Below are 18,167 nucleotides of genomic sequence, written 5' to 3'. Positions count from 1 at the left end.
AAGTAAGAATTCTCCTACTGTCTTGACAAGAGTCCTGGAGTGAGAACCCAATCCATACACAGCATTTTAACACACCATCTCTACAAATAATAAATGAGTATATATAAGCATCATACAAATGTGTGTCATCTTTTTTTCCTACCAATACAGACATTCAAAATATATGAGGATTTTAGAAGGAGAAAAGGGGGGTAGGAGGGGGAATCAAATGACTGCAGGCCCCTTGGCCTTACCATTTTTCCAGAGTCTGTAACAACAGGGACCTCTCTGTTTCAAAGAAAGCCCATTGTGTTCTCTGAATCTGCTGTGATGAGATGAAATTTGCATTCAGCATACAGCACTAGTGGTCAGAGGGAATCACTGTTTCCATCAAAGATTGTGCACTTTAAATCCTTTGCTAGTTCAACTGCTATATATTTGATTTTAATTAAAGTTCTGTCATGAATTATAAAAGACCAGATCTTCAAAGTCATTAATTAAGGCCCCTCGGTGTCTGAATACTAACACTATAATGACAAGTGAGATGTACAGTGCCTATCAACAAGCGGCTGCACAGCAGCAGCAGCAAAGCAAGCAGAACTATTATTCTGACATGTTCAGGATTGCACTTGCCGATTGTTACAGCAACGAGATCTCCCATGAATACAAACAGAACAGCGGTGGGGAATCGTCAAGCTTCGGCGTGGCACTGTTTGTAAGTAATGTGCCTCTTCCCAGAATTTGAGAAATGGGTCACTCAGTGAGATACTCCTTAGGGTCTGTCTCTGAAATTCCATAGCTCTGTACTACGGGGCTTCGGAGCTGATCACGCAATCACGTCAACTTAGCTCTAGCTCTTACTGTGCATGCGGTAGTGGCTACCTTACTAGCTAAGGGCTAGATCCCATCATCCTTACTCACATCTTTCACTGCAAGGTACCTCATTAAGATCAACAGGCTCACTGACAAAACACAACACAAACCAACACCAGTATGGATGGCAGGATCTGTCCCCAGTGCTACTCATGATCATGCTGAGTTTACCAAGCTTAAGCAAATACAGCAGCATCGAGACTTCATTCTTCTGCCGAGCCAACAGTGATGTGGAGTTTCTTTTAAGGGCAAATTAATTCTGCACATTTTATCCACAAGATCTTGTTCATTTTCAAATAGAGAAGCTGTTGGCCAGATGTCCCTCCCTTTCCCTACAAGTAGCCCCACTTATTTTTTTAGACACTTTACAAAGTCAAATATGAATGAACACAAAGCAGCTAGGTGTTTTTCATATATCACAACCAACTGGGCAAATTCCAATGGTACGTGATAACCTCAGTTGTAAATCACTGTGGAACTGGATGCTTGAAAATAAGGGGAAAAGCCAATATGCGAAAAGGGACAAAAAGGAGAAGTATAAAATCAGATACTAATAGTCATGATGTTTTTCTTTGAAATAAAACAAACTGATGCACTTCTTTATGTGCTAAGCAGGGTGCTTGGGTTTACATCAGAAACAACTTGGGTTTTCTCTGCCTTTTACAGATGCTCTGTCCTCAGAGAATACTGATAACTCAAAACTAAAAAATCCTTACTCATGATCAGCTTCACTCATTTCCCAAAATAAAGGTTTCCTCTTACTGCCCTGCAGTTGAAAGCTTGACACTAAAACCTTTTTCTCACCTCACTGCTGAGGAGCAGTTTGAACTTTGTTTCCTCTCTACAAACTACATGTGGTGTGGGCGGCCAGTCTGTTGGAGCTAACAAGTGAGGCCCTTGAGGAAGCCAGAGCCATCCCCTCGCTCGAGCTTTTCTTTCCTCGAGCAGCTTATCTTGACCAATAGACCAACCTGATTTCCTTTAAATTCACCAGCCCTATAAGCTAGAAGGGAGTTCTTCAGACTCATTCTGAAAAACATTATCAATATGCACTTTCACAATATTCCACACTAGTCGTCCAATTTATGACCTCTATTATAATTAATTTTTCTTGTACAGAAACTATTTCTCTGAGCATTTTCACAGTTTCACTATAAGGAATTGCCTTATATTGTGCTCCATTTATGGCGATTTAGAAGTATTTCCCCATTCATATCCCTCACATTATTAAACTATGTAATTTTTAGTGAAAGCACTATACTTTCCATTTTACTGCCATAATTTTCACTGAAGACACATTTCAATTAGTGACCTTAACAGTTAATAGGTCAGGCAGATGCTACTTACTATAATCAGTCTCTAAATGGACATACCTAAAATACATATTTTTTTTTATTTTATCTATTCTCTGTCTGAAATTCAGGGGTGAAAAGCAGGCAATGATCAACTTCAAACACAAGTGTTTGAAATTAGTTTCTAAGCAAATTCATGAAGGCTTTATGATTTCTGAACTAACTAGCTAGCAGAATGCTCAACAGCAATGAGTAATCAGAACACCCCAAATTCAAGTTATAAGAACTACCAGATGTTACTTTATCCTACTGCATACTTGAAATCAAAATAGTTAAAACAGGTAAGAATTATATTAGGAAAATGCATAGGAACAAGAGATAAATTTATCAAAGGAGTCTGCATTTTAAACCTTCTCTAGACTATCTGGCAGTACTAAGAAGGCACAAAGAAGTTTGTCCTCATGACACACGTGAACTTGGCCTGGGGTTTTGCCCAAAGTAGTTCAGCATATTTCCGCCGAACTAATTCACCCAACAGAAGCTTTGCAATGCCAATTAACACCAGCTGAGGACACAAGCAGAAATTCCTGGTTCGGGCAGAAGCATAATGAACAAATGCAATGGAAAATGGTTTGTCGAGAGTAACAGATTTACTTAAAATTCATTTCTAATTTAGTAGCAAGCTAACAAATGAAATCCATGTGTCAATGGAACTTCACGTCCTTAGGACCTAACTTCCCAAAACAGAAGGGATGAGAGAAACAAAAGCAAAAATATAATTGCTACCTTAAATGCTGAAAATCACATCTGGTACCAACTGTTGACCCTTTGTACATTCTCCCACTCTCACTCCTCCCCATGCATGCACACACACACACTGATTTCCAACAGTTTAAAGACTCCCTCATGTGGTGGTCAGATATGGTGAATTTGATCACCGGAGTCTGAGCCAGCCACTGAGCAGGCAGAGAGCATATCCAGATAATAAACGATGTGGGTGTTTAAGACTTATGTTCTGTTAGGATTGACCCTTCAACATACGTGTCTTAGATGAGCTCACTTGCCTGCAACATAAATCAGTTCTTGCTGAAGTTATTAATCCTTTTAAACTCCAATGGGGACTTTTGTGACTGATCATTGCTTCCTGGAGACAACTTTACTAAAACAGATAAATTGCTAATATTATGCCTTCCTCTGTTCCTGAAGGGGCACGTCTCCATCAGTCAACTGCAGCAGACACCCACTATTTCTGTTATAGGCACTGAATGGCAGGTACTTGGAGCTTAGTGTCTTACCAGTGCCAAACACCAGAAAGAATGTAGTCCCTTAGTATATTAATACTATTACTTGTATAGATTGTCCATCTTCAGCAGAGGTACCACTAAGAAAGACCAGTGAGTAGATAATGATTCATATACAGCTCAGGTTCAGTGGGGCTTCAATCTGGCACCACGCTGGTAGTCTTGCTGCTTTCTACCGCAGTGCCCTCCTAGTCAGACACGTGACTGCAAGTCAAAATGCATCAAAATCCCTCCTTGGCTTAGCCATGCTTTCTTCCATAAGCTCTTTGGTTTCCTGGTACTTATAAACTTCTCTTCCTCAGACAGGAAGAAAGGCAGCACTGGAATGATGATCCAGGAGAAATTACAGAACAGGATCTGTGCAAAGGAGAATAGCCACAAGGCAACCCTGGCAACTGAGAAGGAGCCAAAGGCTTGGCTCAACTGGACCTGGGACAGTCACAACGGCAGCCTTCCTGATGCCCAGGCAAACTTTTCCATCACCTGAGCTTCAGGTTTTCCAGTCCCTTATAAGTTCTGAATGAAACACTCTGAGAACACCACATTAGCTCTAACAATTTTAATTGGTTGTTTCTTTGTGACAAATCCTGCTAAAATCAATGCAAGTCCATCTACTTTAACCAAACTTCTGTTTTGCTTCCTAAACTTGAAGCTATAAACTGACAGCACAGAACCTAGAAGTAACAAATACAAGAAGAGGGTATATACATGTACCGCAATAGTTTACTTGGAGACACACATCCCACTGCACCCAGTTACAGCCAGCTGACTTGGTAATCAGAGGATCAGCTGCTTTCTTGAGATCTTAATTGTCCTGATGATTATTTATTTCTTCAGCCGAGCAACAGGTTTCAATTTAAAACATGAAGCCCCGCTAAGAATAAACCCATCATTCTCCCATGGCCTGTGCTCACTGACACTCTGCCTAACATACTCCTCTGGAACCACCAGGAAATCATCAGCTTTTGATAAAATTTCGGAATTACTGACAGTAAGAATTGCTACAGTACACTTCTGGAGGGATGACTACTCTGTCAGCAAATTACCCAGGACACCATCTGAAGTCTAATCCTGAAACTGCCGAGTGCTCCTGAATCATTTCAAAAATAATTTTCTGAAACAGAAAAATCCTTTGATAAAAACAGCATGTTAATACACACTCATGTATCAGTCAGATCTACTGAGATATGTAGCTTATGGCTCACAAGACATTGTGATTCCCTTTTTACTGTTATTACTGAAGTACGTCCTCAAAAGAGGCATTTGCCATCTCGGACTGTGTGGTTTCTGCTATACGGTTCCTATTAATGCAGGAAAGTAGGCATTTAAAAAAGCAAAACTGGCATCTTACTCATAAAGTAGGTGGTTTAAAATTTTCAGTATGGAGTGGTTCTAACCTGAAACAAACACTAGATGGGAGCTTCTTATGATTCAGCAGAGATAAATTAATGTATATATCAAATAAATATCTTACCTTATATAGAAGTTATATGCAACATTGAAATGAATTTTTTCCACAAACACATAAAGGCTGTAGTTGCAGTTATAACTGCGTTCATTTTCTGTAGCTAATCCAGAGGTAGCATCTATGCACATAGACAAAAAATCCTGTAGAGTGAGTATTAAGGTAAGAGAAAGAAGACCTAGGTTACTGTTTCAGCTCTTCCTTAAAGTTGGTAGATGGCCTTTGGTTCTCTTCTCAGGGGGGCTTCTTCCTCTTTCTCTCTGTTTTGTATTGCTTCTTTCCTTAATTTTTAACTTCCAGGAATCTATTCAGAAGTCACTAATTAATGTTAGAGGTAATCTCTTCAGAGTATGGAATGTCAAGGGAGGTTTATACACTAAACATTAATAGCGGTTACACCGTCAATCTGTCAATGTCAAAATACATCAGTTCAAATGTTTCAGAGTCTGTCTCCCTAATTTTAAGCTTATCTAGTCTGAGAATAGAAAACACATCACACCATGTCTTTTCAAATTCAGTAAGAGTGGTAGGATGATGGAGTAATTTGGGCTGTAACAGACCTCAGGAAGTCATCTAGCCTAACCTCTGGCTCAAAGCAGAGGCCTGCCAGCAGCAGAATTTCCCTAGTTTCAGGATTTAGCACATCTGTAGCACACTGAGAACAGGATGATCCCATGGAGCTTAAAGAGAAATATAAGAAGATAAGAAACATTTTGCCCCAAATTTAGTCATAATATGGTAGGACTTCTACTCTCACAAAGAAGCGTCACCAGCATTAACTTTGCTTTGCTTATCTGAAAGAAGGCACCTCAGCTAGGATCTCATAAACTGCTACTGATCTCATGTGCTAATGGAACAGAATGCCTTTCACTCAATGGTCAGAAACTCAATATACTGGTTCACCCAGTACCCCTAAATCCAATATTCCATTATGTATTATGCTTCCTAATGGAACACAACTTGCTTAACTGCTCACCGGTTGAAGTACTACCAGCAAAGCAGTGTACCAGCAAAATTGCAATCAAAGGTGAGAAACAATGCTTCACTGCAGGTCTCTGTATGGTTTCTGTTGCTTTGCCAATTTTTTTGAGGAAATGTATTTATAAGGTGACCTCAACCTACTCTCACTGACAGTAAAGAAACAAAATACAGTGGGATTTTTCAAACTTCACAGACCTCACAGTCCATTCAAAAGTTTCCTCATCCACTTCTGATTCAATGTTCATTAGGACACACTGAGAATTGAGCATTCATTAGATTTCAATGAGGCTTACGAGTGCAACAGGAATGTGCCAGGACACATTCAGCTTTAAATGGCTTCACATTTAGCCCTTCTAAATGAAAGCTACTAAGCCATCATAAATTACGTTAAAATTCTTCTGAAAATGGCATGGTTCTTATGCTTTAAGATTTACAGCAGCCCTTGACCTAATGCAAAGCACAGAGATAACTGCAGAATCTTGCGACACAACACATAATATTTTTACTTGCTTAATTAAGGAGAAGCTAAGAGTAACTTGGCACATCTAGTGAAGGCTTTCTCAGCCTTTGTTCTCTTAAGAGTCTCACGTGGCCGGACACAAATATGAGCTGTCACCACAAACAAAGCAGGAGAGTCATTCCCCACAACCAAGTGCAGGGCTGTGGAAAAAACAGATCATATTTTCAGAACTGCCATTTATTAAGGCAAATCTTAGAAATTACTGTGTTTTTTTTGCTGATGGGGAAAACCTAAAAAAGAAGATGTAATTTCAAAGCCAAACCATTAGGGGAAAGTTGTTCACTGTTACTCACGTGCCATTGGAATCCTACTTGAACGGATGAGAGGGCATACATACAAAGCTACTTGCTTACAAAGAAAGCTCCATTCATGTATGAAGTTCCTGTAACTCCTCTTTCTCTGTTGAGCATTAAGTGCTGCTTCCCATGGCTGATAAACCCAGCAGCTGTGTATACAGCTGCTGTGTTGGGCTGTCAATGGAATTGTATGGGCAGCAAAAGCTCCTGCTAATGCTTTCTCTCTGAACGCCTCAGCCCACCCTTTGAAATCTTTGCCTTTATAATAAAACTATTCAGTCCATAGATGATCGGGTGCAGTAAGCAAAATAGCTTGATATTAGCATAAATTAAAGAACTGTCAATAGTAACTATTTACAATCAGATACGAAAATATTATGAGTAAATACCAAACACCAGCACAGTATTTCCTTTTCATTAACAGCCCTATTTAGTAACAAGAGTCATACCGGGAAAACTTTCATTTAACATTCAGCAGAAAGCCATGACAGCCTTTATGCTGACATACAGCTCAGAGGAACCTTGATGGCTGGACTCATGTTTAATAGAAACTGTAGACACTTGGCTGGCGAGAACACAGTTTGCATTCATGCAGAATTGCCAGCCTCCTGTCTTAAAAAGTCATGAGCCAAGCCCCTAGATTAGGGATATTCAGCTAAAAAAATATTCAGCTTGTAATAACATCTCAAAGCTAGCAATATCATGAACAACACAATAAAAAGACTGTCCATGACAATGGCCATATTTACACCAAAATTTCAGACTAAGGCAGCTGCACCAGCGGACCAAACCCCCAGCATAAGCAAACCCTGAATTTTGTACAATTCCCCTGACGTCAATTATTGAGGATAATTTCTATTGCTGAATCTGCCTGATGATCTCTTTACCCCGTAGATTAAGGTGATAGACTGTGCCTGTTGGTGGCAAAGCCTCAAGGTGGTTCTAAACCCAAACAAGCCACAAGAATCTTATTCAGAGATCTGCACATTCTGCACAGATCAGGGAGGAAGAAACACTCATGCCAAATACGGGTGAGCCCTATGTACACAGACCTACAGTTTATGTAGCCTAAGTGGGAGTGGGACGAGAAGCCTCACTCGGCTGCACTGGCCTGTGCAGGGTCTGCCTCAAAATCCGTAAGCAAAATGTTTACTGTAAAGCACTGTGTAGGAGTGTAACCACATATGACTAAAGCAGATTATTATGTCTGTGGCAAAAAAAATAGGCTAAAAATTAATAAAAATACTTAGCCAGGAAAATAATATTCAGGAACTTGTTTATTTTTTTATTTAAAATACATGTGGGACACTTCATCTTCAACATTAAGTCAGATTTTGCTTTTTTCTGCTCTCTGGCTAACTAAATGCTTTCATATATGCAAATGAGGAGAAAATGTGGCCTCTTTCAGCACTAATAAATATCTGCCTGTTGCTACCTTAAAATCACTGCAATCACATCTGGTAACTGCCCTTTTCTCATGTTTCCACTAGTTTTCAGACTTCCTCTTGTGGTAGCTTGAGACTGCGCATCTGGATGTTTTAAACATACAAAGGAATTGCTAGAGCAAGCAAAAGAGAAAACGGTGCAGAGAGTTAAGATGTGCAGATAAGCAACTGGTGCACTGTGCAGCTAAAGTAACAGACAGGCAGGCAGGGAAAAACTTTTTGCAGAGAGGAGAGCACAAGTTTAGGCAGAATGAAGACTCACATTGTCTGTGGCTTCGTTTTTAAAGTACTATTAATCCAAGTATACCTTTTTAACAAAACTTTAGCTGCACCGTCACCAATCATTAAGTTTCCTGGAGACAGCACTCCCAAAACAGACAAAGAACTAGCAGTGGTAAGTGTTGGTTTCATCTTTGCTTCAGATTTATATTGTTGTTTCATAAGCAGATGTTTCTTTCTTTTTTCAGCTGAGGCTAAGGAATGACTGTAGCATTCTCTCCCTAGAGTCTCTGGAAGTGCTAGCTAGCTAGCAAAGGTATCAGCTTTCAAAAGTTAAAACTAGAGCCAAGTAATGTTTCCTCTCTTAAAGTTTTTAAAGCCAGCAAAGAAAGTTGTTTTTTTTCTTCCTTAAGTCTGAACATACAAAATAATTTCATTAAATCATTGTGACTATAATCAGAAGATTGAAATGGTAAGAGGGGAGAAAGGCAAGTAAGAGACATCTAATTTTTTTACTTAAATGCAATAGAAGTGAGGGCTCTCGAGACTCACTTAATGCATGTATCACAGCTTTCAGAAGTTTGTTTTCCAGATTGCTTACCGTGCATTGCATAAACACAGCTTTAAGGGACAACTACAATTGAAAGCTGGCTCGAGTTCCAGAAGCCATTGTGACTAGTTTTGACTTTGGGAAAAAATCTCATCAGAGGTTTAAAGAAATTTTTTTCCAAACTCAATCTGGAACAAAAAAAGGAGTTTGGATTTCTGCAACATTAGCAAATTATAGCTATAACTCTACAGCATTTTATTCTAACCTTATTTTAGCCCTGTGGACCTTCATAAAAATGACATTATGGGGAAGTCCATTTGAGGGGAGATTGAGATGAATTATTCTTATTTTAGCATGTAAATTATAGACATTTCTCTTCTTCAGCAGTAAGTCCATTTTAAGGAAGATTGAGATAAATTATTCTTATTTTAGGACACAGAGGTTTGAAAGTTGGTCACTTTTCTTTAGGAGTTGATGTGCATCTTGGGAAAGCTTGCCAGGTTAAAGAAGGTCTGGGGGAGGGTAGACAGAGAATTTCCAGATGGGAGCTGTGGTGGAAAGTTTAGGAAAACAGACAAACTGACCCCAAAAGGGCATTCCTCAGCCTTTAGCAAAACAAATTCACCCAAGGTTTTGCCTTAGCAGCACAGCAGCCAGGGGATGGGGGCGGGGGGCAGTGCATGTAGGAGAGGAGAGTGGGGTCCCACATGTCTAATAGCAATTTAACCACTCTTAAATAATCCATGTTATTAGACACAGCCAGGCTTTTATTCAGTAACAGCAATTCACATCTCCCCTCATCTCTGTTTCTTTCGAAAAACCTATTTATTATGTGTACTCAGAGGAAAATTACAAGCTGGTTTAACACTGCAGTTCTTCTTTGTCTTTCTTGCAGTATTCTTGGGTAATGCTAACTGGCTGTCTTTCCCTCACACCCTCCATCGGAACAGCCCCAACACTCAGCATCAGAACACAAATTGCTGTGTTGCAGCTGGACCCTGTTTCATTAATGGGCTGGATCAAAATTCCAGATCACCACAGCTCCCTGCTGACTCTGGGGAAACTGAATTTCACAGCCTAGGCCAAGATGTGGTTTACATAGACACTACATTTTCTTCAAGATTCTCTTCTCATAGAACAGCTGGTTATGTTCATTTCTCATCTTCAGTAAAATCTCCATTTTAGGAAAAACTGAGAGGGGTTAGCTTTTTATTTAGAATCCAAGCAAGTAAAATTCTTTACCATGCCTCATTTTATATTTTTGGTTGTATGTCTTACTCCCAAACCTAAAATGGCAAGAGCAGCATCCTGCTTCTTCAGTAAACTTCATGTCTGATGTATAGTCTGTATTATATCATTGGGTACCTCATTGGGACATGCAAACAGAAGCATAAGAAAATATATCAAAGTACATTAAAATGAAAACTGGGATAAGAACAGATCCTCCAAACTGGCCTGTTTGATTATGTTCTTAGTGGATTTCACATAATTTCCACCAGGCCCCATTAACTATGACTAGATAGAAACTTTGTGGTAGCAAAGGTGAAACCACGCTGTGTCCATTATTTGCCAGTGCCACAGTCTCCACTGGAGAAATACCACATCAGAAGTTACAAAAAATCACAAAAACTAGGCATAGTCTGTGCTTAGTCAGTAGGTAGATGGAGGACCTTCTGAAGGAAATGGTGCATATCTTGATTAAATCCTTTTTCTGAGTAAGCTCTGAACCATTTCCTATGCAGGGATGAGGTATGCCTGGACTTAATGAGGAGGTGGTGAAATCCAGGCTTGACCAACCGTAGTCATCAGATATCCTTTGCTATATTTTGCCGATCTAGTGGTCTTATCACCAGTCTCCTGGGTGAAGTTCAGTCAATTAATTAGACACATAAAGTAAGGTTTCCCTCAGGAATACTTCCTTGCACAAGAACTTAAATGTGCAGTCATTTTGTCAGGCTTCATGTAATCCTTGGTTAGAAATAATTCTCACTGATATTTCTGATACCTTTTTGGCAAATACACCTTTACCTTATTTAGTGTGTTTTCCCACCTTGGATTTGTAGTTAATACTTTGGATACAATACCTGAATGATGCTCCTTCCTCTGCTACAGACAACTTTACTGGAAAGATCAGTAACTTGCAACCTTCCTGTCCAACAGCATCATTGGCAAGGGCATCTCTCAGCTTTGTGCCATGCTATACACCAGTTTGGGTGGCCTACCCATCAGTTTGGCAACACCTGCCATTTGACATGGCTGTAGCTTTTCTTTTAGAGCTAGGCATAAAATATTGCAAACACAGATTCGAGTGTGGAGTTCCTGAAATCTCTGTGCAAGAGAACCATAAGATTCACTTTACTGGATAAAGCCGAAAACTCCAGATAGTTTAGTCAAGCTGTTTAGAACCTGCAAATGAAAATAATTAGATAATGATAGGTCATTATCGTTATAGAAGTACCCAAACTAACATCTTCATCATAATCCATTTATCTCCTCCTCAGTGAGGATACAAATTCAACAATCTAAAGCTCTATGTAATGTAAACAGCGTGACTGAGCTTTTCTGTGCAACAGTCCAAGCTAAGGCAACAGCTTGAGCTACAAGTTTTCTCAAATTCAGTCTAGATCCAAACACTGAATCCAAAACCTCTAGCTAGCCAGCAGTCTGTTGTGTGGCCGTGTTTGTTAGTCTCCAGGTAGGAACAGAGTTGATTTTAGACACTTCCTGACAATATAACTTCATCACTCTTTTTCATTTGAATGACTATGGTTTTATGGCAGGTTTCACCACATGCTAGAGACTGCCAGGCATTCTCTCAGGGTTGGTCTCTACCCCAAGAAGCTCACAGTTACTCTGCCAGTCAGCGCTGAACTTAAGGGAAAAAAATACTAAATGGTTTGTGTGATCTCACTTGTGTGTTGCACAGAGAGTGGGGACCATGTATAGGTGTTCAGGACCACAGGTGTTTATCTACAGTTTAGTTTAACATAAATATGCAACTTATCAACACACACCTGAAAGACTTGGCTGCTGAACTGGAACAACTGCCAGGGAACAGACTAACCCATTGCTCCTCGGGCATTAGAGGCAAACAACAGACAGAGGTTTGGGGGTTTTTTAACAGCACTATACCTGCTAATTAGGTAATACTGATCAACAATCGAAAGTGGAGGAGACTTGGGTTGGTATTATTTTAGATAAGAAATGAAAATAATGGAATTTGTGCTGCCTTTTTGATCCTTTATGACCACTAAGGAGAGGTAATTTTGTGGCCTGCCACCATGGTTGTATCAGAAAGATCAGTCTGGCCATAATCCGCTGGAGCATTCAACGGAGTTTTAAGTATGCAGATATTGATTGGCTGCAGTGTCCAGGCAAATGAGATGTTACCAAAGACCTTCTTCCTCAGGTCTTGCAATGTTTGACTCAAAAGCAAACACACACAACATTCAAATAGCTCTATGTGGTTTGAATAAGCAATGGGTTTTTTTCCTTTTCAATTAATGTGGTCTCATTTGTGTGGTTGCTTTGATACCTTCACAAGTTTCTCAATAATCCATAGAGTCTTCCAAGAAAAAAAAATACACAAAATCTAAAACTGTAAGCAGTTTTATACATCATAAAGAAACCAAAAAAGATAAACTCATTTTTACTTTGTAGTTCCTACATTAAAGCTCTACGCTCTACTTACTAATAAAGCAATTCATTAAGTAAAGGTGACAGCTAATAGTGGAAATGATTGCTTAATTAGCAATGTTGTGTGATCAAGGATGGTTTGTGTCAATTAAGGAGATTCTGCTGGTCTCAGTTACTAATAATAGTAATTTTGAAAAGAAAACTTGCAAATTACAGATGGAAAGCTAACATGGAATTACAGTATTTTATTTGTAATGATTAACTATTTCTTCTATGAATTTTAAAGTCTTTGTTCTGTGCTTTTTTTCCAAGCAATACCTGAATAAATACTATGGGTGCCCAAAAGACAATTGCAATTTATTTGTCCTGAAAGATACTTTGAAGAAAATGCAGAAATTTTTTGGGCTGCCTGAAACAGGAGATTTGGATCAAAATACTATTGAGACAATGAAGAAACCCCGCTGTGGTAACCCAGATGTAGCCAATTACAACTTCTTTCCAAGAAAGCCCAAATGGGAAAAGAATCATATAACATACAGGTACTGACCGGTGATATTGGGTTTTGCTCACATATAACCATAGTGCTTTCAAGAACCAATCAGACAAGACACTTAGAAGTGGAGTAGCTGCTTAGAGGGCTAGACAGGATTTCTTGAATTAGAATCTCTTTGTGTTTGGAAAACTACCCAATGCTTTAGCAAACAGCTCTGAAATTTCAAATTTAAAATTTCAGGAACAATCATCTAAAGATCAACTTTATGGTTCTGGTTGAGACTAAAGAGATTTTGGTTTTGTTCTTTGCTCTGCTGCAAGCATCCTGAGGGAACTGGAGCAGGAGATCCCACCTGCCCATCTGCTCAGCAGGGACCACAGTACTTACTGACTGCAGGGGCCATGTAGGAGGACAAACTCCTCTGCACTCAGCAGTCATGAAAATGGAGGTTGTCAATAATTTTTAAAATAAAACAATCATACTTCAAATATATACAGACATGATTTAAGCAAACCTATTGCAATAGGTTTGGCATGGCTTAATTTCTTACTCTTACTCTGAAGAGTTGGGGGCCCATATAGCTCTCATTGAAGTCAGTAATAAAAAAACCCTCATTACCTCAGGTGGTCCAGGAACAAACTTTTAGCACCAATGAGAAAAAACAGCAGATTTGTCTTAGCTGCTTGACTTGGTCTGCTGCTTCCTCACAAGCTATGACTCAAAGCATCCCTCTTGCTGCAACTAGCTTAATAAATACTGAAAAAAAACATGGCAGCTCTCGCAGCCCCCACTTGCTGATGTGCTTCCTCTGATTCTTCCTCATTCTCCTTAGGCACGAAGTAGTTTCCCTCACTATGCACAGCCCCAGCAGCAAAGAATTGGAAACTTGTCTACATGGAGGTTGGCTGGCTATAATATAAGGCACTAAAAATTCCAGTTAAAATGTATGAAGAAGAAGAAAGCAATGCAGAGTTTTGTGCCTTCTAAGAGTTTGTGCCAATTAAGAGTTTGTGCCTTTCCCGGCCTATGGCTCTATCTTACATGCTTTTACCTCCTATTTCCCCATGTATCCTATTGCCGATGTAATCAACACACTGGTAAAGGATTAGCATTCAACTGGGATGAAACAATATGCAGGTAACTAAAACAGTGAGGGAGAAGGGCTGTTCTCCTGTTATTGCTAAAGAGCAAAACAATCTACACTTGAAACTTTCAGAATGTTATTGAGCTTTTTTTCTGGCAAATAAATCTTATATATCAGGATGTGCTTGTATGTTCATGTCTACAGTGACAGTATGACTTGCCAGCCCCTCAGTGCTGACGCAAAACCCTGAATATTTTGTGCAAGACCCACTGCCATGCAGGTTTTACAGCCTCTGGCTATATAATTTTCTTCATGCTGCTGCATCAATTCCAAAGGAAAATAAATAGTAAGACCGCATCTAAACACATCTCTGAATCAAAGGAAAGTGTTTAGATCTCGCATGTAGCAGTGTTACATCTTAACTGGTTTCACTACTGAATCTACTCAGCATTTTGGTCAGTAAACAACAAATACTGGGTGGGGGGTTATGTGTTATTTAACTTTTCCTTTTATTTCTAAGGATTATAGGCTACACCCCGGATTTGGATCCCGAGACAGTAGATGATGCCTTTGCGCGAGCATTTCAAGTCTGGAGTGATGTCACACCTCTGAGATTTAACCGAATAAACGATGGAGAAGCAGACATTATGATTAATTTTGGCCGATGGGGTATATTTTTCTATTTTTAAATATGTTTTTGGTTTTGTTCCTTTCATTAATTCTTAGTATTGGAATGATCTACCCTCAATAAGCAGTACCCATGAGCCTTTCTGGCAAACCTTGTCCTAGCTTGCACTTGGCTTATACTGGCTAAAATCTAATTTCACTAAGATATTTTTTTTCTTTCTTATACATGAGAAAGAGAGAAGTATTTATACAATATCCTTGTACTATATTTATCTTTCCAAAAGAGAATTGCTAGTGGCAACATTTTATTTTTAAATTAACAAATCAGAAATAGAACTGGGAAATATTGGTACAGATCTTCAGATTATGTGAGCTGGATTCCTGCCACGGAAGAGAATGGAATGCCATTGTACTGTTTATTTATAGCTCTGTACTCAGTTTTCCAGTGATAGTGGTGGAGGTCCTAACATATTGGAGATTAAAAATGGATTTGTGGCTTTCAATTTTGACTCCATAGCTGGTCTCTGTTCTTTAGCATAGCAGAATGCAGGCTTTCAATGCACTCTTTGGTCCTGAGGAATTTAAAAGTATGGATCGTAAACTGTATTATGGCTTGAGTCCAGCTGATCATAGGTGACTTGATAATCAATTTTCATTGTAGATGCCTTCTCAATTAATTTTGGTTTCCCCTGAAAGAATGTTTATAGCTTTTCAGTGTAAACCTGGGGCAATTTAACTTCTTATAGACAGTCACAGAATTTTTAATACTAATGAAGATACTTGTGCAGCCAATCACTTGGGAGGTAGACTTTGGAAGTGAAGTGAACAGTTCAAAGAATAACTGAGCTCTTTGTAAAAGCCTCCATTTCAAGCAGGTTTTCTTTGCTTTAGCTACTGATGAGTTGACCTCAAAAGCTTCAGTGATTCTGTACAGAATTCAAAACTTCAGATCCTCATCCAGGCTGGCTTAGTTTGCAAAAAAGAAGTTTTACAAAAGCAGAAGTGTTTACGCTGGTTTTTGTACTTGCTGGTTATAGTCAGCTCAGAAGCAGTGGGAGCAGAGCTTCTTTCACATTCATTAATTGTTATCACTTTACTGCAAGTCAGATTCACAGGAGCTGGGATATCCACAAGGTTTTTCATCTTCAAGCTTTCTCTTAAGCAAACGATCTTCTTCGAAATAAATGGGAGTAAAGCATCTAATATATGTCAAAATCTTCTCCTTGACAACTAACACACTAGTCTACTGAAATGAATGAAGGGAACTAGTATTAAGAGAGCGACACCAGCAAGAAATCAGTGTAACAGAGTAGAGAATCATGCCTGTGTATTTAGGGCTTCTGTTAAATGGCAAGACATCAGACCAAAAGGCCTGAAATGATGCAACTGGAGATGCTGGCAGCCAGCTTTGATGCACAGGTCAGTGTGGTGGGAAAGCTATGAATACCAGGGTTATGCCCTTGCCAGCCTGCCTTACCCACATGCGGTATACTTCCAAGAAAAGCCTACAGTGTAATAACAGGAGAGCTACTTAACCTGCTGTTGCCCTGTGAGCTGCCTGAGTCTCGGAGTGTTGATGTGGAGGAGGAATAGGCTCATTCACAGGACTGGGAACACTGAATAAGAGCTAACTTTCCAGAGGCCTGCTACTGAGACACTCAGCTGATTTGCTTTCCTGCTTAAAGTAGTTAGTATCTTGCACTAAGAGCACAGCAGTCTGAGGTGCAGCAGAAAAGAGTAGCCTGCTAAAAGAAATCTGCCTTTACTCTCCAATGTCTGTGTTGGAGACTGATATGAATTATCTGAAAATATTCCTCATCTACAATGTTTATTTTACAGCTCCCTACCAGCCTCCATTGAGAAACAGCAGCGTATATGCAGTCATACATCTAATGTACAATATTTCACTGTGCTTCACTCTCTTTGATTCCTTTCCACAATACTTATGAGATATAAAATAACATGCTGTGATAACTGCAGTACTGACACTTAATGTTCTTTGTAGGAACTGGCTTCTTTTCTCTTCTGATTCAGTCTTGCCAGCACAACCCATACCAATAAACTCACTCACTAGAGTATTCTGCTGCTGTCTTGGATGGGGAAGTACACAAGATAATCATCATTCATGTATAGACTCTGACAGAGTTGAGGTCATTAGAAACTGCTGGTTTTTGTCTGCTTCCTCCTGCAGAACACGGTGATGGCTATCCATTTGATGGCAAAGACGGTCTTCTGGCTCATGCCTTTGCACCGGGGCCAGGAATTGGAGGAGACTCCCATTTCGATGATGATGAACTGTGGACTCTTGGAGAGGGGCAAGGTACCAGACTTTTTAATGTTTCAGAGCATATGGCCTGCTGGCTGCTATGTTTTAATGCTGTTTCAGGCACTGAACTAAATGTTTTCATTGACATGTCAATAAATGTTAGTGGGTGAAAATTATACAGTTTAAATTGTTCTCTACAAAATTTGACGTAATTCCTAAATAAATGTTACCTCTGATTTCCCTTTCTGATCCCCTACTGTTGCCCGTTGAAAAACTGAATTAATAATGAGCCAGATGCTGCACAACCTTCATGAATTGTGGGAAAAATACAAAGCCACCACTACAATTTTGAATGCTTCAGTTGTCAGGGTCTCAAACTGCAACATCTTCAAGTTCATTCGTAAGAGGCAGACTGGCCAGTGCTTTTCTGCTGACATACCCTTTTCAAGACGATTTAAGCTGTGGCTCCAGTTGTTAAGAATGGGACCATCCACCTGAATAAGTTTTTATATACTTATGGTATCTGTCAAAAACAAATGGAATATAAATCCCTCATGTTGATGACTGAAACAAAACTGACATCAAACAGTGGATTAAGAACATCTCCAAGACTCTTTAAGAGGCAGTTTGCCATACCCTTTAGAAGAAAACAACTGAAGTCCAGATAATATCACCTGAACTAGACAAACAAGACCATGTATTAGTAGTTTGGAACCTCTTTTTTCTGCTTGAACTTTGCCACAATCATATAGTACTGATTATAATTCTTCTACTGTAAAATAATTTGGAAAACTTAGAATAAGAATGCAAATTCATGTTTGCCTTTCATTTCAAATTCTAGTTTTCTCAGCTGTCCTCCCATTGAAAAAATAATTGAACTTTAATACCAAAATAGTCAACTTCCTTCTGTTTGGCTTTCTTTTAACTTTAGCAGAAGCATTGACCGGTAGCTCTACTAACTGGACCAGATCCCTGCCACAGACTAACAACGAACAGGAGGAAACTGTTTTCCATATTAGTGGAAATACTGTGCAAGCATCCAGTTAGTTACTGCCACTAAAAGAAATGCTATGGATAAGTGAATTACCTATACATTAACATATATTACAGCACCAGTACTGTAGTCTTAAGACTACATGT

The 18,167-nt window shown here is 39.3% G+C and overlaps 1 protein-coding gene across 1 annotated transcript in view; it reads left to right on the top strand.

Moving 5' to 3' along the window:
• Positions 1-8,246: 8,246 nt before the first annotated feature.
• The window catches only part of MMP2 (matrix metallopeptidase 2), a 36,017-nt gene continuing 26,096 nt past the window's right edge, over positions 8,247-18,167 (top strand). The window contains exons 1-4 of the mRNA XM_049805016.1: positions 8,247-8,546; positions 12,870-13,096; positions 14,655-14,803; positions 16,953-17,081. Coding sequence (XP_049660973.1) covers positions 8,403-8,546; positions 12,870-13,096; positions 14,655-14,803; positions 16,953-17,081 — 649 coding nt within the window. The 5' untranslated portion in view covers positions 8,247-8,402. The remainder of the gene's footprint in view (positions 8,547-12,869; positions 13,097-14,654; positions 14,804-16,952; positions 17,082-18,167) is intronic.

Source organism: Accipiter gentilis, chromosome 7 (genome assembly GCF_929443795.1).
Source record: "Accipiter gentilis chromosome 7, bAccGen1.1, whole genome shotgun sequence".
Classification (NCBI taxonomy): domain Eukaryota; kingdom Metazoa; phylum Chordata; class Aves; order Accipitriformes; family Accipitridae; genus Astur; species Astur gentilis.
This window is presented reverse-complemented; position numbering and strand designations above follow the sequence as displayed.